Raw genomic sequence first — 13,912 nt, forward strand, 5'->3', positions numbered from 1 at the left:
TGTCTTCATGCTAGACGAGCGCCAAAGTTCTATCTGCACATGACCAAGAGCTTCAGCAAGTCGGATGCTATATTTATCACCCTCGAAGGGTCAGGGCCAGGATATCGGGCTTCCAATGCCTCCATAGCAAGTTGGATGGTGGCCTCCTTAAAGAGGCCTAGGAGGGGCAACACAAACCGCTTCTGGCAAAAATGCATGCCCAGGCATTCAGAGCCAAGGCCATGGCAGTCGTTTTCCAGAGACACATACCTTGACAGGTCATCAGCAGGGTGGCCACACTACTGTTGGGATGCCAGCTCCAGGTCAGACTCAGCATTTTGGCAGGCAGTATTCAGGAACTTGTTTTCTTAAGGAGGGTCACCTCTCCACCCTGGGGCTACATTCATTTGTAATCGCTCATGCAGTATGGAGAAAAGGGGATGGTTTAAGAGTAATTAAGTTACTCACTGTAGTGACTACCATACTCTTAGTCCATAGTCCCCTTTCCTCCATGCGTCCCACCATCCTCCCCTCTGATAAAACTGGTGTCACTTAGGCAATTGTAATATTGTCGACTCATGGGTGTAGTCAAGGGAGCCCATGCTCCCAGGGCTGCGCCTCTAAATTTAAAGGGGAAGGTTTTTTCTGGTGAAAGTTCTGTCTCCTGTCCCTAGCGAGGGACGCCCATGCAGAATGGAGGAAAGGGGACTATGGACTAAGAGTATGTTAGTCACTACGGTGAGTAACTTGCAGAGCTCAAGTCGAGGGTATACGCGGGGGCGCAGTCCACCCACTTTTTTAAGAGGGTGGACTCAGTATCCCCCCCCCCCCCAAGCTAAAATGACAAACGTTGAATCCCCTCTTTGAATTTATGCTGAATGCAAGGATCGAACCACAGTTGTCAGGCTTGTAGGCCGGACCCTTCACCATTGCACTATATAACTTGATGAAAAATGGGAAACAACTAAAGGTGAAATTTCTTATTTCGGTACTGCAAGTTCCAGGGAAAACATGTGTAGTGTTTCTTGGAGTTTAAAACATGCACACCTTTTTAACATTTTTTAAAAACAATATTCTCTTGGTTTTTTGTGTTGATTTTATGAAAGGCAAATGCCATTCGTCCTGTGCTATTTGGGTGGTTATGCAAAGTTATGCAAAGACAATTTAATGAAATGTGCATATTTCACCCTGATATGCTAATTTCTGGCACCTTTTTTTTCTTTTTTTTTTTTAAGTCCCTATGTAAAATTTTGAGCAAATGTAGCTCAAAGGGAAGCATCTGGGGGCATTTTTTTTTTGTGAAATGGATGCCCGCCTGTGCTTGCTTTTGCGGCACTAATGAAGGAAAAGCCAGCCAGCTGTATTAAACAAAAGCTACCACTGGGTGGCTTTTCCTTCATTGGTGCCAGGACTCGCAGGACGGAAACCGGAGACTACAGACAGAAAAGCTGCAGCTGCATCTCGGTAAGTGCTATTTTTTTTTTTTTTTTTTTTTTAAAGCACTAGCTGCGGTTTCTTTTCTACGTTTTCCGGGCTGGAGGAGGCCGGAAAACTTAGAAATAAAACTGCAGCTTTAAAAATGTTGGATTTATGTTTGCGGTAGCTTTTGAAGCTACCGCAAACATAAATACAACGTTGTGTTTGAAAACGCTGCGGTTTTTCTTGCAAAATTTCTCTGGCTCCTCCAAGCCAGAAGAGCCTGAGAAACTTAGAAAGAAAAACTGCAGCGTTTTCGAAACACAACCGCATTGTGTTTCTACCTGCCGTGGCTATCACTTTGGGTCTCCGGTGCTCCCCCAGGGAAGCACCGGAGACCCAAAGTGAAAGCCAAGGCAGGCAGAAACACAACGCGGTTGTGTTTCCATGCCGCAGTGTTTTTGCCTGCAGCAGCTTTCCCATTTGGGGCTCTCACGCTCCCCGTGGGGAGCCAGAGAGCCCCAAATGGGAAAGCAGCTGCAGGCAGAAACACAATGCGGTTGTGTTTCGAAAACGCTGCAGTTTTTCTTTCCAAGTTTCTCAGGCTCCTTGGAGGCTTGGAGGAGCCTGAGAAACTTGCAAAGAAAAACCAATGAAGGAAAAGCCACCCAGTGGTAGCTGTTCTTTACTACAGCTGGCTGGCTTTTCCTTCATTAGTGCCACAAAAGCAAGCACAGGTGGGCATCCATTTCACAAAATGGATGCCCCCATGTGCTTCCTTTTGTAAATTTTGAGCTTCATTTGGTCAAAATTTTACAGAGGGACTTAAAAACAAAAATAAAAGTGCCAGTATATTTTTTTTATTATTGCCCATCTTTTTAGCCAATAAATTTTTTTGGGCGAACCATTCCTTTAAAGAAGCCACATTTGACACCAGTTCAGTGGCTCCAGTGAATCGTTGTAGACTACCGGGTAGGGAAGGCTTTTCCTCCTGAGGGGAGAGTTGGCAACATTGCCCAGATAGTGCATTTGTTTCAGAACCACGGCACCCTTCCAGCAGCTTCCTTCCTCTGCCTCCTGTCTCATGGCCTCCTGTATTTTTCTTGCATCAGGCCAGGCTGTGCATGAGATCCCCCTCCAGTGGCTCCTGAGGGACCAGTGGTCTCACTATCTGGGAGCTCTCGCAGTTCGCCTTTTTGTCTAGCCAAGTAGTACGCAAATTCTGCTGGTGGAACACACGCAGCAATCTATCAGCGGGGGAACTCTTCTGGCCTCCTTGGCCCCAGGCCCGAGAGGTCACGGATTCATCCCTGAGGCACCCACTGTGTGGATTTGCAGGTGAACGGCCTCTGGTCTCCATCAGAAGCCAAGTGGCATATCAACAGGCTGGAGTTGAGGACCATGAGGTTAGCCTTGAGGACCTTTGCCCCATCTCTCAGAAGGGGGAAGCATGTCCTCGTCCTGACGGAGAACACAGTGGCCGTGCACCACCTCAACAAGCAGGTTAGTGTGCACTCCCGCCCGCTCTGCACAGAGGCAATTCAGGTGTGGTTCTGGTTGTGAGAACCAAATCTCAGTCCATGCAGTCCATAATGCGGGGACAGAGAACACAATGGGTGCGGGGGGGGGGGTGCTCTGAGCAGGCAGACCTCGGTCTCACACGAGTGGGAAGTGTGCCAGGAATTCCTCGAGGAGGTCTTCGCTCTCCGGGGTACCCCAGCAGTAGATATGTTCGCCATGGAGTCCAGCCAGAAGTGCGTACAGTTCTTGAGAGGGTGAGATATGAAGACTGGGACCTCTCAAAGGAGGTTTGTGAGGTATTGTTGGCTGCACAGTCTACGAGATCTCTGTATGCGTGCAGGTGGAGATGATTTGAGGCGTGGGACAGAGCGCGAGGTTGACCCCATCTCTTGCCCTAGAACAGTGATGGAGTTCCTGCTGTCACTAGCCTCTTCACGCCTTCGGTTGCAGCAGTCAAGTAGTCGTTGGCGGCCCTTTCTGTTTTTAAAGGGTCCACAGATCAAGATTCCTTTTATACCATACCGGTCATGGCCCAATTCCTGAGGGGCCTGCTCAACCAATTCCTGCCAACTCCTTTTTCCGGATTGGGACTTTAAACTGATTCTCACCTTTCTGATGGTGGCTCAGTTTGAGCCCATGCATTTTTGTTCACTTACGTTGCTGTCCCTTAAGGCAGCCTTTCTGATTGCCATCACATCAGACAGGTGAGTTGATGAGCTGCAGGCCTTATGCTGAATGCCTCCCTTTTTGCGTTTCTTCAGAGAGGTGGTTTCTCGTAAGGTCCAACCATGGTTTCTTCCGAAGGTTATTTCGGAATTTCATCTTTCGCAGTCTATTGACTTGCCGGTGTTCTACCCTCCACTGCACCCTTCTAAGGAAGAAGAGCATTTTCACTGTCTCGATCCCAAGAGAGCCCTCTGCTTTTATGTTGCACGCACAGCAGAGTTCAGGAAGACAGTTTGTCACCCATTCACTTTCACGCAAAAGTCTTGCGATTACCAAACGAACATCTCGTGCTGAATCATTTTATCCACCCGAGTGCGATCAGTCTGCGGGAAAAGAAGTCCCACCAGGGCAGCCTCTGCTTCCACGGCCCTTCAGAGGGGGTGTCCCTGTTCGGGACATTTGCGGGGCTGCCACGTGGGCCTCTTTACATACTTTCAAAGCATTATGCTCTGGAAGTTGCATGTGGTGCTGATGCACGTTTTGGCAGAACTGTTCTGCAGAACCTGCTTGTGTAATCGTTCCTGCCCTCCTCCTTTGCCACTGCTTGGGGAGTCTAGAGGAATCTACTGGAGAAAAGCAATCCATTGAAGGAGAAAATTACCTTACCATAATGTTGTTTCTATTGATGCTTCTCCTGCAGATGCCTCATCACCATGCCCAGCCAACCCAGCTCGGTGTTGCTTTCGCTTCTGATTCCATGTAGTACGTTGGCGATTGCTTTGGGATGCTCATCTCATTTTTTAAAATAGTTTTTCTATTTAAAATGTTTTGAACCTTTGGTTTCTAGTCCATAGTTGCTAAACTTAAGGCTCGATCGCCTCCTTCCATTTTTCCTATGCAGCGTTTGAGCTTGGGAAAGGTTGGGAGGGACTGAGTCATGGGAGGTAGTGACGTGGTATATGGATGGCACCTGACGTGCCTTCCGGAGCAGACGATCGACCACCGCAAGAGAAGGATCGATGATCGGCTGAGTCGAGGTCCACTACAGCCCCTGTGTACACATTTTCAGAGCTGTGGAGGGATATCTATAAAGATGAGGAATCTGCGGGAGAAGAATCCATAGAAAGAAAATTACGGTAAGGTAATTTTCTCCTGAGATATTAAAAGCTGTGTTGCTGTTAATTTTGTCTTGGATAGGAAAGAACTCTACAAAGCTCACTGCACTGTCGGACCTAGTTAGCAGTGTGCTTTCTGTAATGAGTGTTATCCTAATTCAATGGCAGTCTTTTTATTTCTGGAGAGCGGGAGCCACAGTGGACTTGCTGGGGTTAGACTGCAGCTCGATTTAATACATCGAGCCAGCTTAACAACTGTACTTTGACTGTTATTGTGGGGCTCACAATGTTCATTCCCTTGTCTTTGTCTCCCTCCCAGCAATCTATGCACATTATACATGATGCCCTCGTGGACCAGTCTGTGAAGAATGCCAAGGTCTTCGATAAATTCCAGTTTGAGCGTCTCGGATATTTCTCTGTGGACCCCGACAGCACTCAAGACAAGGTCAGAAACTGAATTTGTCAGCAATACTGGTCCAATACATGTATGTAAGAATATGATACTGTATTAGGATTTGTTATACTTCTTATATTGTCTGTAGTATAGGTCCCTTTGACGTAGACCCGATGTTAGATTTACATGATTGTTGGGCTGACAAACAGTGGTCTCAGTCCCACTCTTTGGTACAGTTTCAACTCTTTTTACATAGGGTTCTTCAGTTATGCAATTCATATGAGGAATTTATGATATTTCACTATCGTTTAATGTTTGTGGGTGTACATGACTGTTTTCATTTGTTCGTTTGATTTATTTTTGAACACGCATGTTATGTTCCCTCCCCCCCCCCCCCGCGCCCCTTTTTTCTTTGTGTGTACATTCTGGTTTTCAGTATTAAAAACTGATTTCATGTATCAATGTATGTATAATGATTAATCATTGATAACATGTCTATGTATGCAAAAATATTCGGATTAAATACGAATATAGCTGTTTTTGAAAAAATTGCAATAGCAAAGACTGATTATTTATTACTATTTTGTGTCAGCTATTTAATGGTTCAAACAGTTTGTTATATGATCCAATTTAAATACCGGTCCACAGTCTGTCCTGTTCTCTTTTGAAGGTTGAGGATGGGAAAATTGTCCACCTCATCCTTTATTATTTCTTGTTTTGACTTTGAAGCATCTTTTTTGTAAGTTGCAGCTAGATGTTGGGAACTTCTCCTTGGTACATGTTGGTTTGTCATCAGGACATTTAAATGCTAGCAAGATTTGGTGCTTGATTTTCTTTCTTTTTTTTAGTCTTTGTTGTGGAACAAAATAATACTTTAAAAATAATACTTTGAAAATTATTATAAATAACCATTCAGTAGACCACTTATAGCAGCTCAAATCTGGGCTGTAGCTTAAACCCCTCCTTTTTATTTGTATTTGCAATTGTAGAAGCGTGCTTAACCCATATCCTCTAGGTACTGTTTATAGGACCTAGCTCTAGGTTGGAGTACTCCAGGATGCAGCCACTCAACAAACATCCAGGTTTTCAGGTGGTTTCTGAAAGTCCATCATGAACACTCAGAGCGCAGGGAGAGCGGCAAGCAATTCCAAAACTTGGCTTCTGTGACTGGGAAGCAGGAGCCACCTGCTCTAATGTGCTTTAACCTGGGAATGTGGCAGTAAGCTGAGCGAGTGGGCCTTGTCGAGTTTGCTTTTTTGAGTCTTTGATTGGTATGGTGGGGCTGTTTTGGTGATGCATCGGTGGGTGATGGAGATTGTTTTCAATATTATACGTTCACAAATCAGAAGCCAGTGCACCTTTGTTCTGACAGCTGCTATATGATCCCGTTTGGGAAGGCCCAGGGTGGCACGGAGGGCATTGTTTTGAATGATTTGTAGTTTATTGATGTTCAGCTCAGAGGTGCCTGCGAAAAGTGCATTGCAGTAGTCTAGAGCCTATGATGGCTCGTGCGATGGTAAGGCAGCTGTTGGCAGAGAGGAAAGGTCTACTAACAGTGATTTGTTTCGTAGTGTGAGCTGAGGATGTAATGGCACTGACATGACGAGTTGGGTCTAGGGTGGCGTTGAAGCAGACACCTAGTGTTTTCACTGCGGGTGATACCAGGATTGAAATTCAGTCTATCATAGATGAGTGGTATGCTGGGTCTAGTTTGAGTAGAGATTGTGGGCCGACGATTAAGATTTCAGTTTTTTCATGGTGCAGATAGAGAAAATGGGAGGTCATCCAAGTCTAGATGATCTTGTAGACCGAGTGGAGTGTGGTAGAATCCGAGTGTAGTTTTCTGTGAGGGGCAGAGGGATTTGTGTCATCAGCGTAGTTCATTTGTGATACCGAGTGTTAGGCAAGATTTGGAGCAGTACCCTTTGGGTGCACTAAAACAACCTTGAGCTCCTGACAATAGGAACCCAACCTTTGGTAGAAGTCTGTCCTACACAGGTTGGTAGTGTGGCTGAGCAGCCAGGCTTATCTCAAGAGGGGTCAAGGTGAGCAGTAGGGGATTTGCACAGAGATTAGCCGTGACAAGTATCCAAATAAACACTTGCACTCAAGGTTTCATGATTAAACAATTATTAATGTAAGTCAGTTTGAATTAGCCTTCTTCAGAAGGGGCAATATAATAGTAACACACAAATACACTCCAAAATACCCACTTAGTTTCTCTAAATCATGAAATACCCATTTGGGATGGCACACAGACACTTCCTACACCCTTAGGTGACTTAAATAGCTAGGATACTTAAATAGCTAGGACATTAATAAATCACTGGTACATTTAGAGAAATACTGAGATGAGTGTTAAAGTAGAAATTTCAGAATAAAACCGAGATCGCACAAATATTCTGAAGCAGGTGAGTACTTTTGAACCCTTCCTCCGCCCCCCAATGCAAAGTAAATTAACCCTTTCCTGGAGGGAAGGTAAGACACAAGCAGAGGAGAGAAGTCATTCAGGGAGCCAGGCCAGCCAGTGTCAATTGGGCAAAATTCTAGATGAGCCGAAGCACTTCTTGCAGGCAAGTAAAAGTCGTACACAATGTTTAGAAGTCTTTGTAGAAAAAGTAAAATCGATGTAGGGTCACAACACAAGCTGGGAGGATTGTGAGAGGTAGAAGATGAAAGCAACTCTACAGGAGCAACCAAGACAAGTCTCAACTGAGATCAGGTAAGGCTACCACAACAAGAGGTAAATTCTCTTAGACTGTACAGTACCTTTGGTTAGAAGAAATGGTTCCAGCTGGCTTCTGTTCCTGTGCAGCTTTGTCGATTCTGTTGTTCCTGGGCCTCAGTTGTGGGGACAAGAGGGAGGACGTCTGAGGACTCCTATACTGCAATGGGCAGCGGCAGAAAAGGACAAACTTCTATTCAGCGGCACTTGGCAGTTTCAGCTCCTCGTGTCTCAGCAAATGGCACCTCGCAGTCTCCCGGATACCACTTTGGACTTTCCTCGCATTCCTCCAGCACTCTGTTGTGGCTCAGGCTTGGTCAGTCCTGCTTATGGGAGTCTGGAGGATCTTCCACAAGTTTTGGTCCAATTTAAGTGATGCACTCAGTTTGATATTCCTCTCCCTGGCACTTCGGTTTTAGCAGCAGTGGAAGTGCAGCCATCTCCGAGAGGATGTCCAAACGAGTTCACTTTGGAGTTGGTTGGTCCCACCAACTCAAGGGGAGAAGTCGTCCTTACAGGGCTACTCTAGTCGAGGTGAATTTGGAGCTTAGGCACAGCAGCAGGGCTTTACCGAGCAAACCAACGGTCCAGGAGTCGCAGCAGGCGTCTCTTCCAAGTTCTTCTTCGGATTCCTTCGTCCAGTGGTCTGCTCTGCCTGCCAAGCCAAAAAGCCTTGCCTTTTGTGCAGGTTTCTTTCATTCATTCCAGCCTAGCTGTCAATCACACAGCAGAGTGGCTGTCCTTACCTTTGGGTGCATTCCTGTAACCAAGGGGATTCAGCACAGGGAGTTTCGGGCACCTCCCTCCCTTCCTGCCAGACATACTGGAGCCAGAGGCGGGCTTCACTCGTGAATCCCGCCAAAGACAAAGTGAACAAAGGGACCAAACCTGGTTTAGCGTGCAGAGTAAATCTCAAGAAGGACCTTTCCAGCAAGAAATGGTGAAAAAAGACGACCTGGGCCATTTTAACAAAATGGGCACCCATGGGTGCCTTACTGCAGCTGCGAACGCAGCCCGCTGTAAAAACTCACAATGGAAGTAAAAAGTAAACCACTGCCACCATCCATTAATTGTCGAAAGGGTAACACAAAAATGTTAAATGAGAAACTAGACGAAGGGGATACTAAGTAACCCCTCCAGCACCCTATGGTAAGGTAGTGTTAGCTGGGTCTAGAAAGTTACAAATTGGAAGTAAAGTCCATTTCACTTCACTTGGAAACAGTAGTTTATCCAAGAGAAGGCATTTAAACCTTTGGGAGATCTGAGACTTCCCTGTGCCACTACACTGAAGGTGCTGTGTCGCAATGCAAAGATGATGCCTATGGAGTTCGTCAGACTCCAAAACCAAAAGAAACCGTGTTAAATCACAGAACAATTACATGAGAGAGTGGGAAAAATGTCTCTCTCTCCATGTTATAAATTAAAAAGTCCTAGAGACCACCTAAAGTGTTGGGGGGTGGGGGGGGTCTCTAAGATAGAGAGGAATTAGCACATCTCTGAAAATTCTCCCTAACACAGAGGTTGTCCAGGAGATTGAAGAGAGAGGTTTTGTGTAAATATTGGATAGTGTGGGGTACATGCATGAACCGTGCAGTATGCCGCAAGTGATTGGTGATGAGGGGGCTGAAAATTCTTTGACAAAGACTGTTTCGGTCTGTGAGGATGGAGGCAATCCAGTTAGTTGCTTCTGGGAAGAACTTGGCAGTGGTAGTCGGATGCTAGCAAAGGATTTTGTGGGCAGCTAGGTCGGATGCTGCTGATAGGTCTAAAAGAAGTAAGGGAGCTAGCTTGCCTGCATCCTTGACTTGTCTAGGTGACTTTTTTTCTTTTTAGATCTAGTAGAGCAGGTCCATGTCCTGGGTGGAATCCCGCCTGGCAGATGCTGAGGATATTGGTAAGCTCTAGGTAGCTTTGGATCTGAAGGTAGGGGGCTCGATCCACGATCCTTAAGATGAAAGGGACACTGGTGATGGTTCGGTAGTTGTTGTGTATTTAGGGGTCCAGTGAAGGTTTCTTGAGAAGGGGTAGAATCCACGCTTCCTTAAGGCTAGTGGGGACAGAACAGGAGGTGAATGGGCATTGATGGAAGTTATGATAGCGGTGAGGGCCTCTGCGAAGGCCTTATGGCTGTGCCGACACATTGCCTTTGCAATGAGAAAGTTTGAGACTTTCGTTGAGTGCTGCTTCTGGTTCCGATATGGGGTGTAATGAAAAGGTGGTGAGGCGTGTAGTGTCAGGTTGTAAGACAGTGTGTGCGTGTTAGGGTTTGTTGCAAATAGCTGCATCTTTAAGTCAGATTTTCTCCTGTAGTGTGGTAATTTCGCCCATAAGGGATCTTGTGTCTTGGTGCACAAGGCCGCGTCCTTTGCGATGATTGATAGGGGGATGTGTAGCTGTGATAAATGTTTTTATTAAATTGAGGCTCCTGGGCTGTGGCAAGCAGCATGTGGCTTTTTGTTTCTGGAGTGGCTGATGTTTAGTGCTCGCTGCTGCAATGTGTGTGTGTGTGTGTGATCTGCAGGTTTGACTCCTGGCAAGGTCATCTCAGCCTGCTGAGGTTGACAAATTAGTACCAACACAAGTTGCGTAATATTGGATGTATATTTGTTCTGTATGAAGCGCGTACGTACTATATCATAACACATCATTATCGTTTGGCCTTGGCCGTCTGCTTGCATGCACAGTAATTTGGTAATTCGAAGGGATTGGGTCCTCCAACGTATTCCATATCTATTACAGTAATGGCCACAGCTGTGCTGCTTCGAAAAATCTTCCTGCGTCGATGACGTTGATACGCTGTCCTCGAGGGCCTCCGTCGAGCCGACGTAACCAGATGTTTGTAAGTAGGACGCACGACGCCCGTAGCCTCAGTTCCGTTTTTTCTGCGAACGTGTTCGCTTCGGAGATCTCGGCGTGCCACGACTCTTCCGAGTTCTGTTCTTTCGGTTCTTCAAACCTGTTTGTTTGTGAAGTATATCTCATCATGTCTTCTTCTACCCCGCGGCCGGGTTTTAAGAAGTGTCGGGACTGCGGGTCCAAGATGTCGCTGACGGACACGCACAACGCTTGCCTCTGGTGCCTCGGGGAGGACCATGATACGGATGACTGTGTGGACTGCCAGTCGCTTACTGCGAAGGCCTTGCAGGAGCGTAAGAGAGATCCGCTGGTCTTTTGACTGACGATTCGAGGGGCGACTCTGCATCGTCAGCGTAGGTCCGCGGGGGTGGGGGGGAGTGGGCGGGAGTCTCGGTCCAGGAGTCGGTCTGCCATTCTTCTGCCTCCTCGAGGCACTCATGGGAAGCGCCGACACCGGTCGCCTTACCCGTCCTCGTCTGAGCTGTCGGCGGGTTGCTTGTCCCAACAAGCATTCCACTCCTGAGGAATGGGATTCCTTCCGAAAGGAGATGATGGCGATTTTTCAGTCGCAGGGCTCCAGTCCGTCCGCGCTGTCGAAAGACACCGGCTGTGACCGTGCTAAAGACGCCTTTGGGCTTGTGCGGTCGTCGCGACCACCGGGCGCCTTAGAGTTCCTGGTCGGGCAAGGATGGGCAATCTAGACATGCCCGTTCCAGTCCCGGTCCTCGACGCCTCGAGACCGCGAGAGCCTGTGAAGTCTTCGAAGAAGACATAGACGCCTTTTGCACCGAGGTGGTCGAGGGACTCTCTCGAGGCTCCGCCTCTGAGGAAGTCATCGAAGGACACTCGGGGCTCTGCTCTCGAGGCCTGTCGAAGCTGTCGGCGCCACGCTCGACGTCAACGCCGATTCCATCGATGCCTTTTGAGGCTGCTTTGTCGGAGGTACCCCATGGCACGGTGGAACACCCCAGAAAGGCTTTGGCCAAGGCAAAAAATGTCTTTGCCCCTTTTTCTGTGCCCTCTTTCCATCCTCTGGATTATATTTGAGGTGGATGAAGGGTCTGAGGAAGGTGAAGTTCCTGCAGTGGTTCCTGATGACCTCCTTTCTGGTCATAGCCAGCTTGAAGATCTGCGTCAATCTTTGTACAACGCCAGTCTGGACACCTGGACACCTCCGGAGGTGGAGTTCGGTAGGCCTGAGCCTGGCACGCACACAGAGTCATCATATCGGCGCCTTATTTCGAGGGTGGCGGATTACTTGGGGTGGTCTGCGCCACCTCGGGCTTTTCAGCAGGATGACCTGACTGATATCCTCGACCAATGTCCACCGACTGACCTGTTGTTGCCATTCCATATGGCCTTGCAGAGAAGGGTGGCTGCGGCTTGAACTTCTCCGGAGAGTCTCCTGGCAGTGAGCAAGTCCTTGCCGAAGAAATACCGCCCAGCCAGTGGCTACCCCTGCTACTTGACCACGCACCCCACTCTGGAGAGTTTGGTGGTACAGGCGGCTACTGCCCCAGCAAAGCAGGCGTCGTACACCACCATTCCTCATGATGGGGACGACAAACATTTTGACGGCTGGGCAAAGAAAGTGTTTTCTTCAGGGGGTATGGCTCTTCAGGCAGCCAACTCCGTATGTGCCTTGTCACGTTTCACGCCCACTCTGTGGAACTGTATTTCCTTAGCGGCTGAACATATTCCCGTAGGGGAGGAACAGGATGGCTTTCTTGCTATCGTGCAGGATGGCAAGGATGCCATGTGCGAGCCGTTCAGTCGGGTCTGGACATGGTAGATTGCGTCAGCGGGTCCATGGAGGCGAGCACCGTAATACGCAGGTTTGCGTGGTTGCGGAAGTCCGGGTTTGTTCCTGATGTGCAAGCCCGGCTCCTCAAAATGCCCTTTGATGGTGAACATCTTTTTGGCAGCAAGGCCGACGAGAGCCTTGAGAGGTTGCAGACCTCCAAAGCTGCAGCGAAGTCGTTGAGCGTTGCAGTTCGCCAACCTCTGCCTTTTCGTCCTATGGGACAGCAATGGAGGGGAGGTTCCTTTCGATATTACTCATCCTTTAGTAAATCGAGAGGCTCTGCAAGTCAAAGGGGCCACCGTCGGAGTGCCAGACCTGAAAAACAGGGTACTCGAGGTGCCAAGGCCGCTCGGGCAGTTGCCTCTTTGCACCCAGGCACTGCCGAAGCCGCTTCAGCGCAGTCATTAGGCCATGTCCCATGGTTCGCGGGTTGGGGGAAGGTTGGCGCAGTATCTTGTAGAGTGGCGTGCCATTACTTCAGATGTGTGGGTTCTGGAGATCATAGCCCATGGCTACTGTTTTCCTTTCCGGCAGAGGCCTTGCGACAATCCAGGGAATCTCTCTTTGAAGAGTCTGGATCCGCTCCTTGCGCAGGAAATACAATCCCTGCTGGAGAAAGGCGCCATAGAACTGGTGCCTGTACCAGAGAGGAACAAGGGATGGTATTCCCCTTATTTTTTTATTTCGAAGAAAGACGGGGGATTGAGGCCCATCATGGACTAGCACGGTTTGAACAAGCTCTTCAGGAAGGACAAGTTCAAGATGGTTACTCTTTCTCAAGTCCTCCAGGCCCTTCAACTTCAGGACTGGTTGGTGTCTCTCAACCTCAAGGACGCTTACTTTCATGTGCCGATCCATCCTAAGCACAAGAAGTACCGAAGGTTCGCAGTTGGCGACTTGCACTTTGTTTCGGGTCCTGCCGTTCGGATTGACCTCCGCCCCGAGGGTCTTCACCAAGCTCATGGTGGTGGTGGCAGCGTATCTCAGGAAAGGGGGGATTCACGTCTACCCATGCCTGGACGATTGGTTGATCAGCGCGCGCTCTCCCGAGCAAGTCCTGGATCATCTGTCCGTCACCTGCCACTCCCTTCACAAGCTGGGCTTCTCCCTCAACTTAAAGAAGTCCCACTTGACACCTACCCAGCGGCACCAGTACATCAGAGCAGTGCTCGACACATCCCTGGGGCAGCGTTTTCCCTCCCCAGGTGAGGGCTCATCACATTCAGCAGATGGTACACAAGTTTCAACATGCCCAGAGTCTCCCGGTGTTCGAGTTCTTGAGGTTGCTCGGCCTCATGGCATCCTGCATTCTTCTGGTGCCAGAGGCCAGGTTGCGGATGAGATCTCTGCAATGGGCTCTCAAGATGCAGTGGTCAGTCCTCCAGCAGGATGTCGGACCCCATTCAGGTGCCGCCTTCGGTCACCCAGGACCTTCT

General features: G+C 48.4%; 1 protein-coding gene across 1 annotated transcript in view; it reads left to right on the top strand.

The window, feature by feature from the left end:
* The window catches only part of QARS1 (glutaminyl-tRNA synthetase 1), a 950,222-nt gene that overhangs the window by 897,047 nt on the left and 39,263 nt on the right, over positions 1-13,912 (top strand). The window contains exon 23 of the mRNA XM_069643299.1: positions 5,017-5,142. Within this exon, the coding sequence (XP_069499400.1) occupies positions 5,017-5,142 (126 nt within the window). The remainder of the gene's footprint in view (positions 1-5,016; positions 5,143-13,912) is intronic.

Source organism: Ambystoma mexicanum, chromosome 2p (assembly GCF_040938575.1).
Source record: "Ambystoma mexicanum isolate Mex_15411 chromosome 2p, UKY_AmexF1_1, whole genome shotgun sequence".
Taxonomy (NCBI): domain Eukaryota; kingdom Metazoa; phylum Chordata; class Amphibia; order Caudata; family Ambystomatidae; genus Ambystoma; species Ambystoma mexicanum.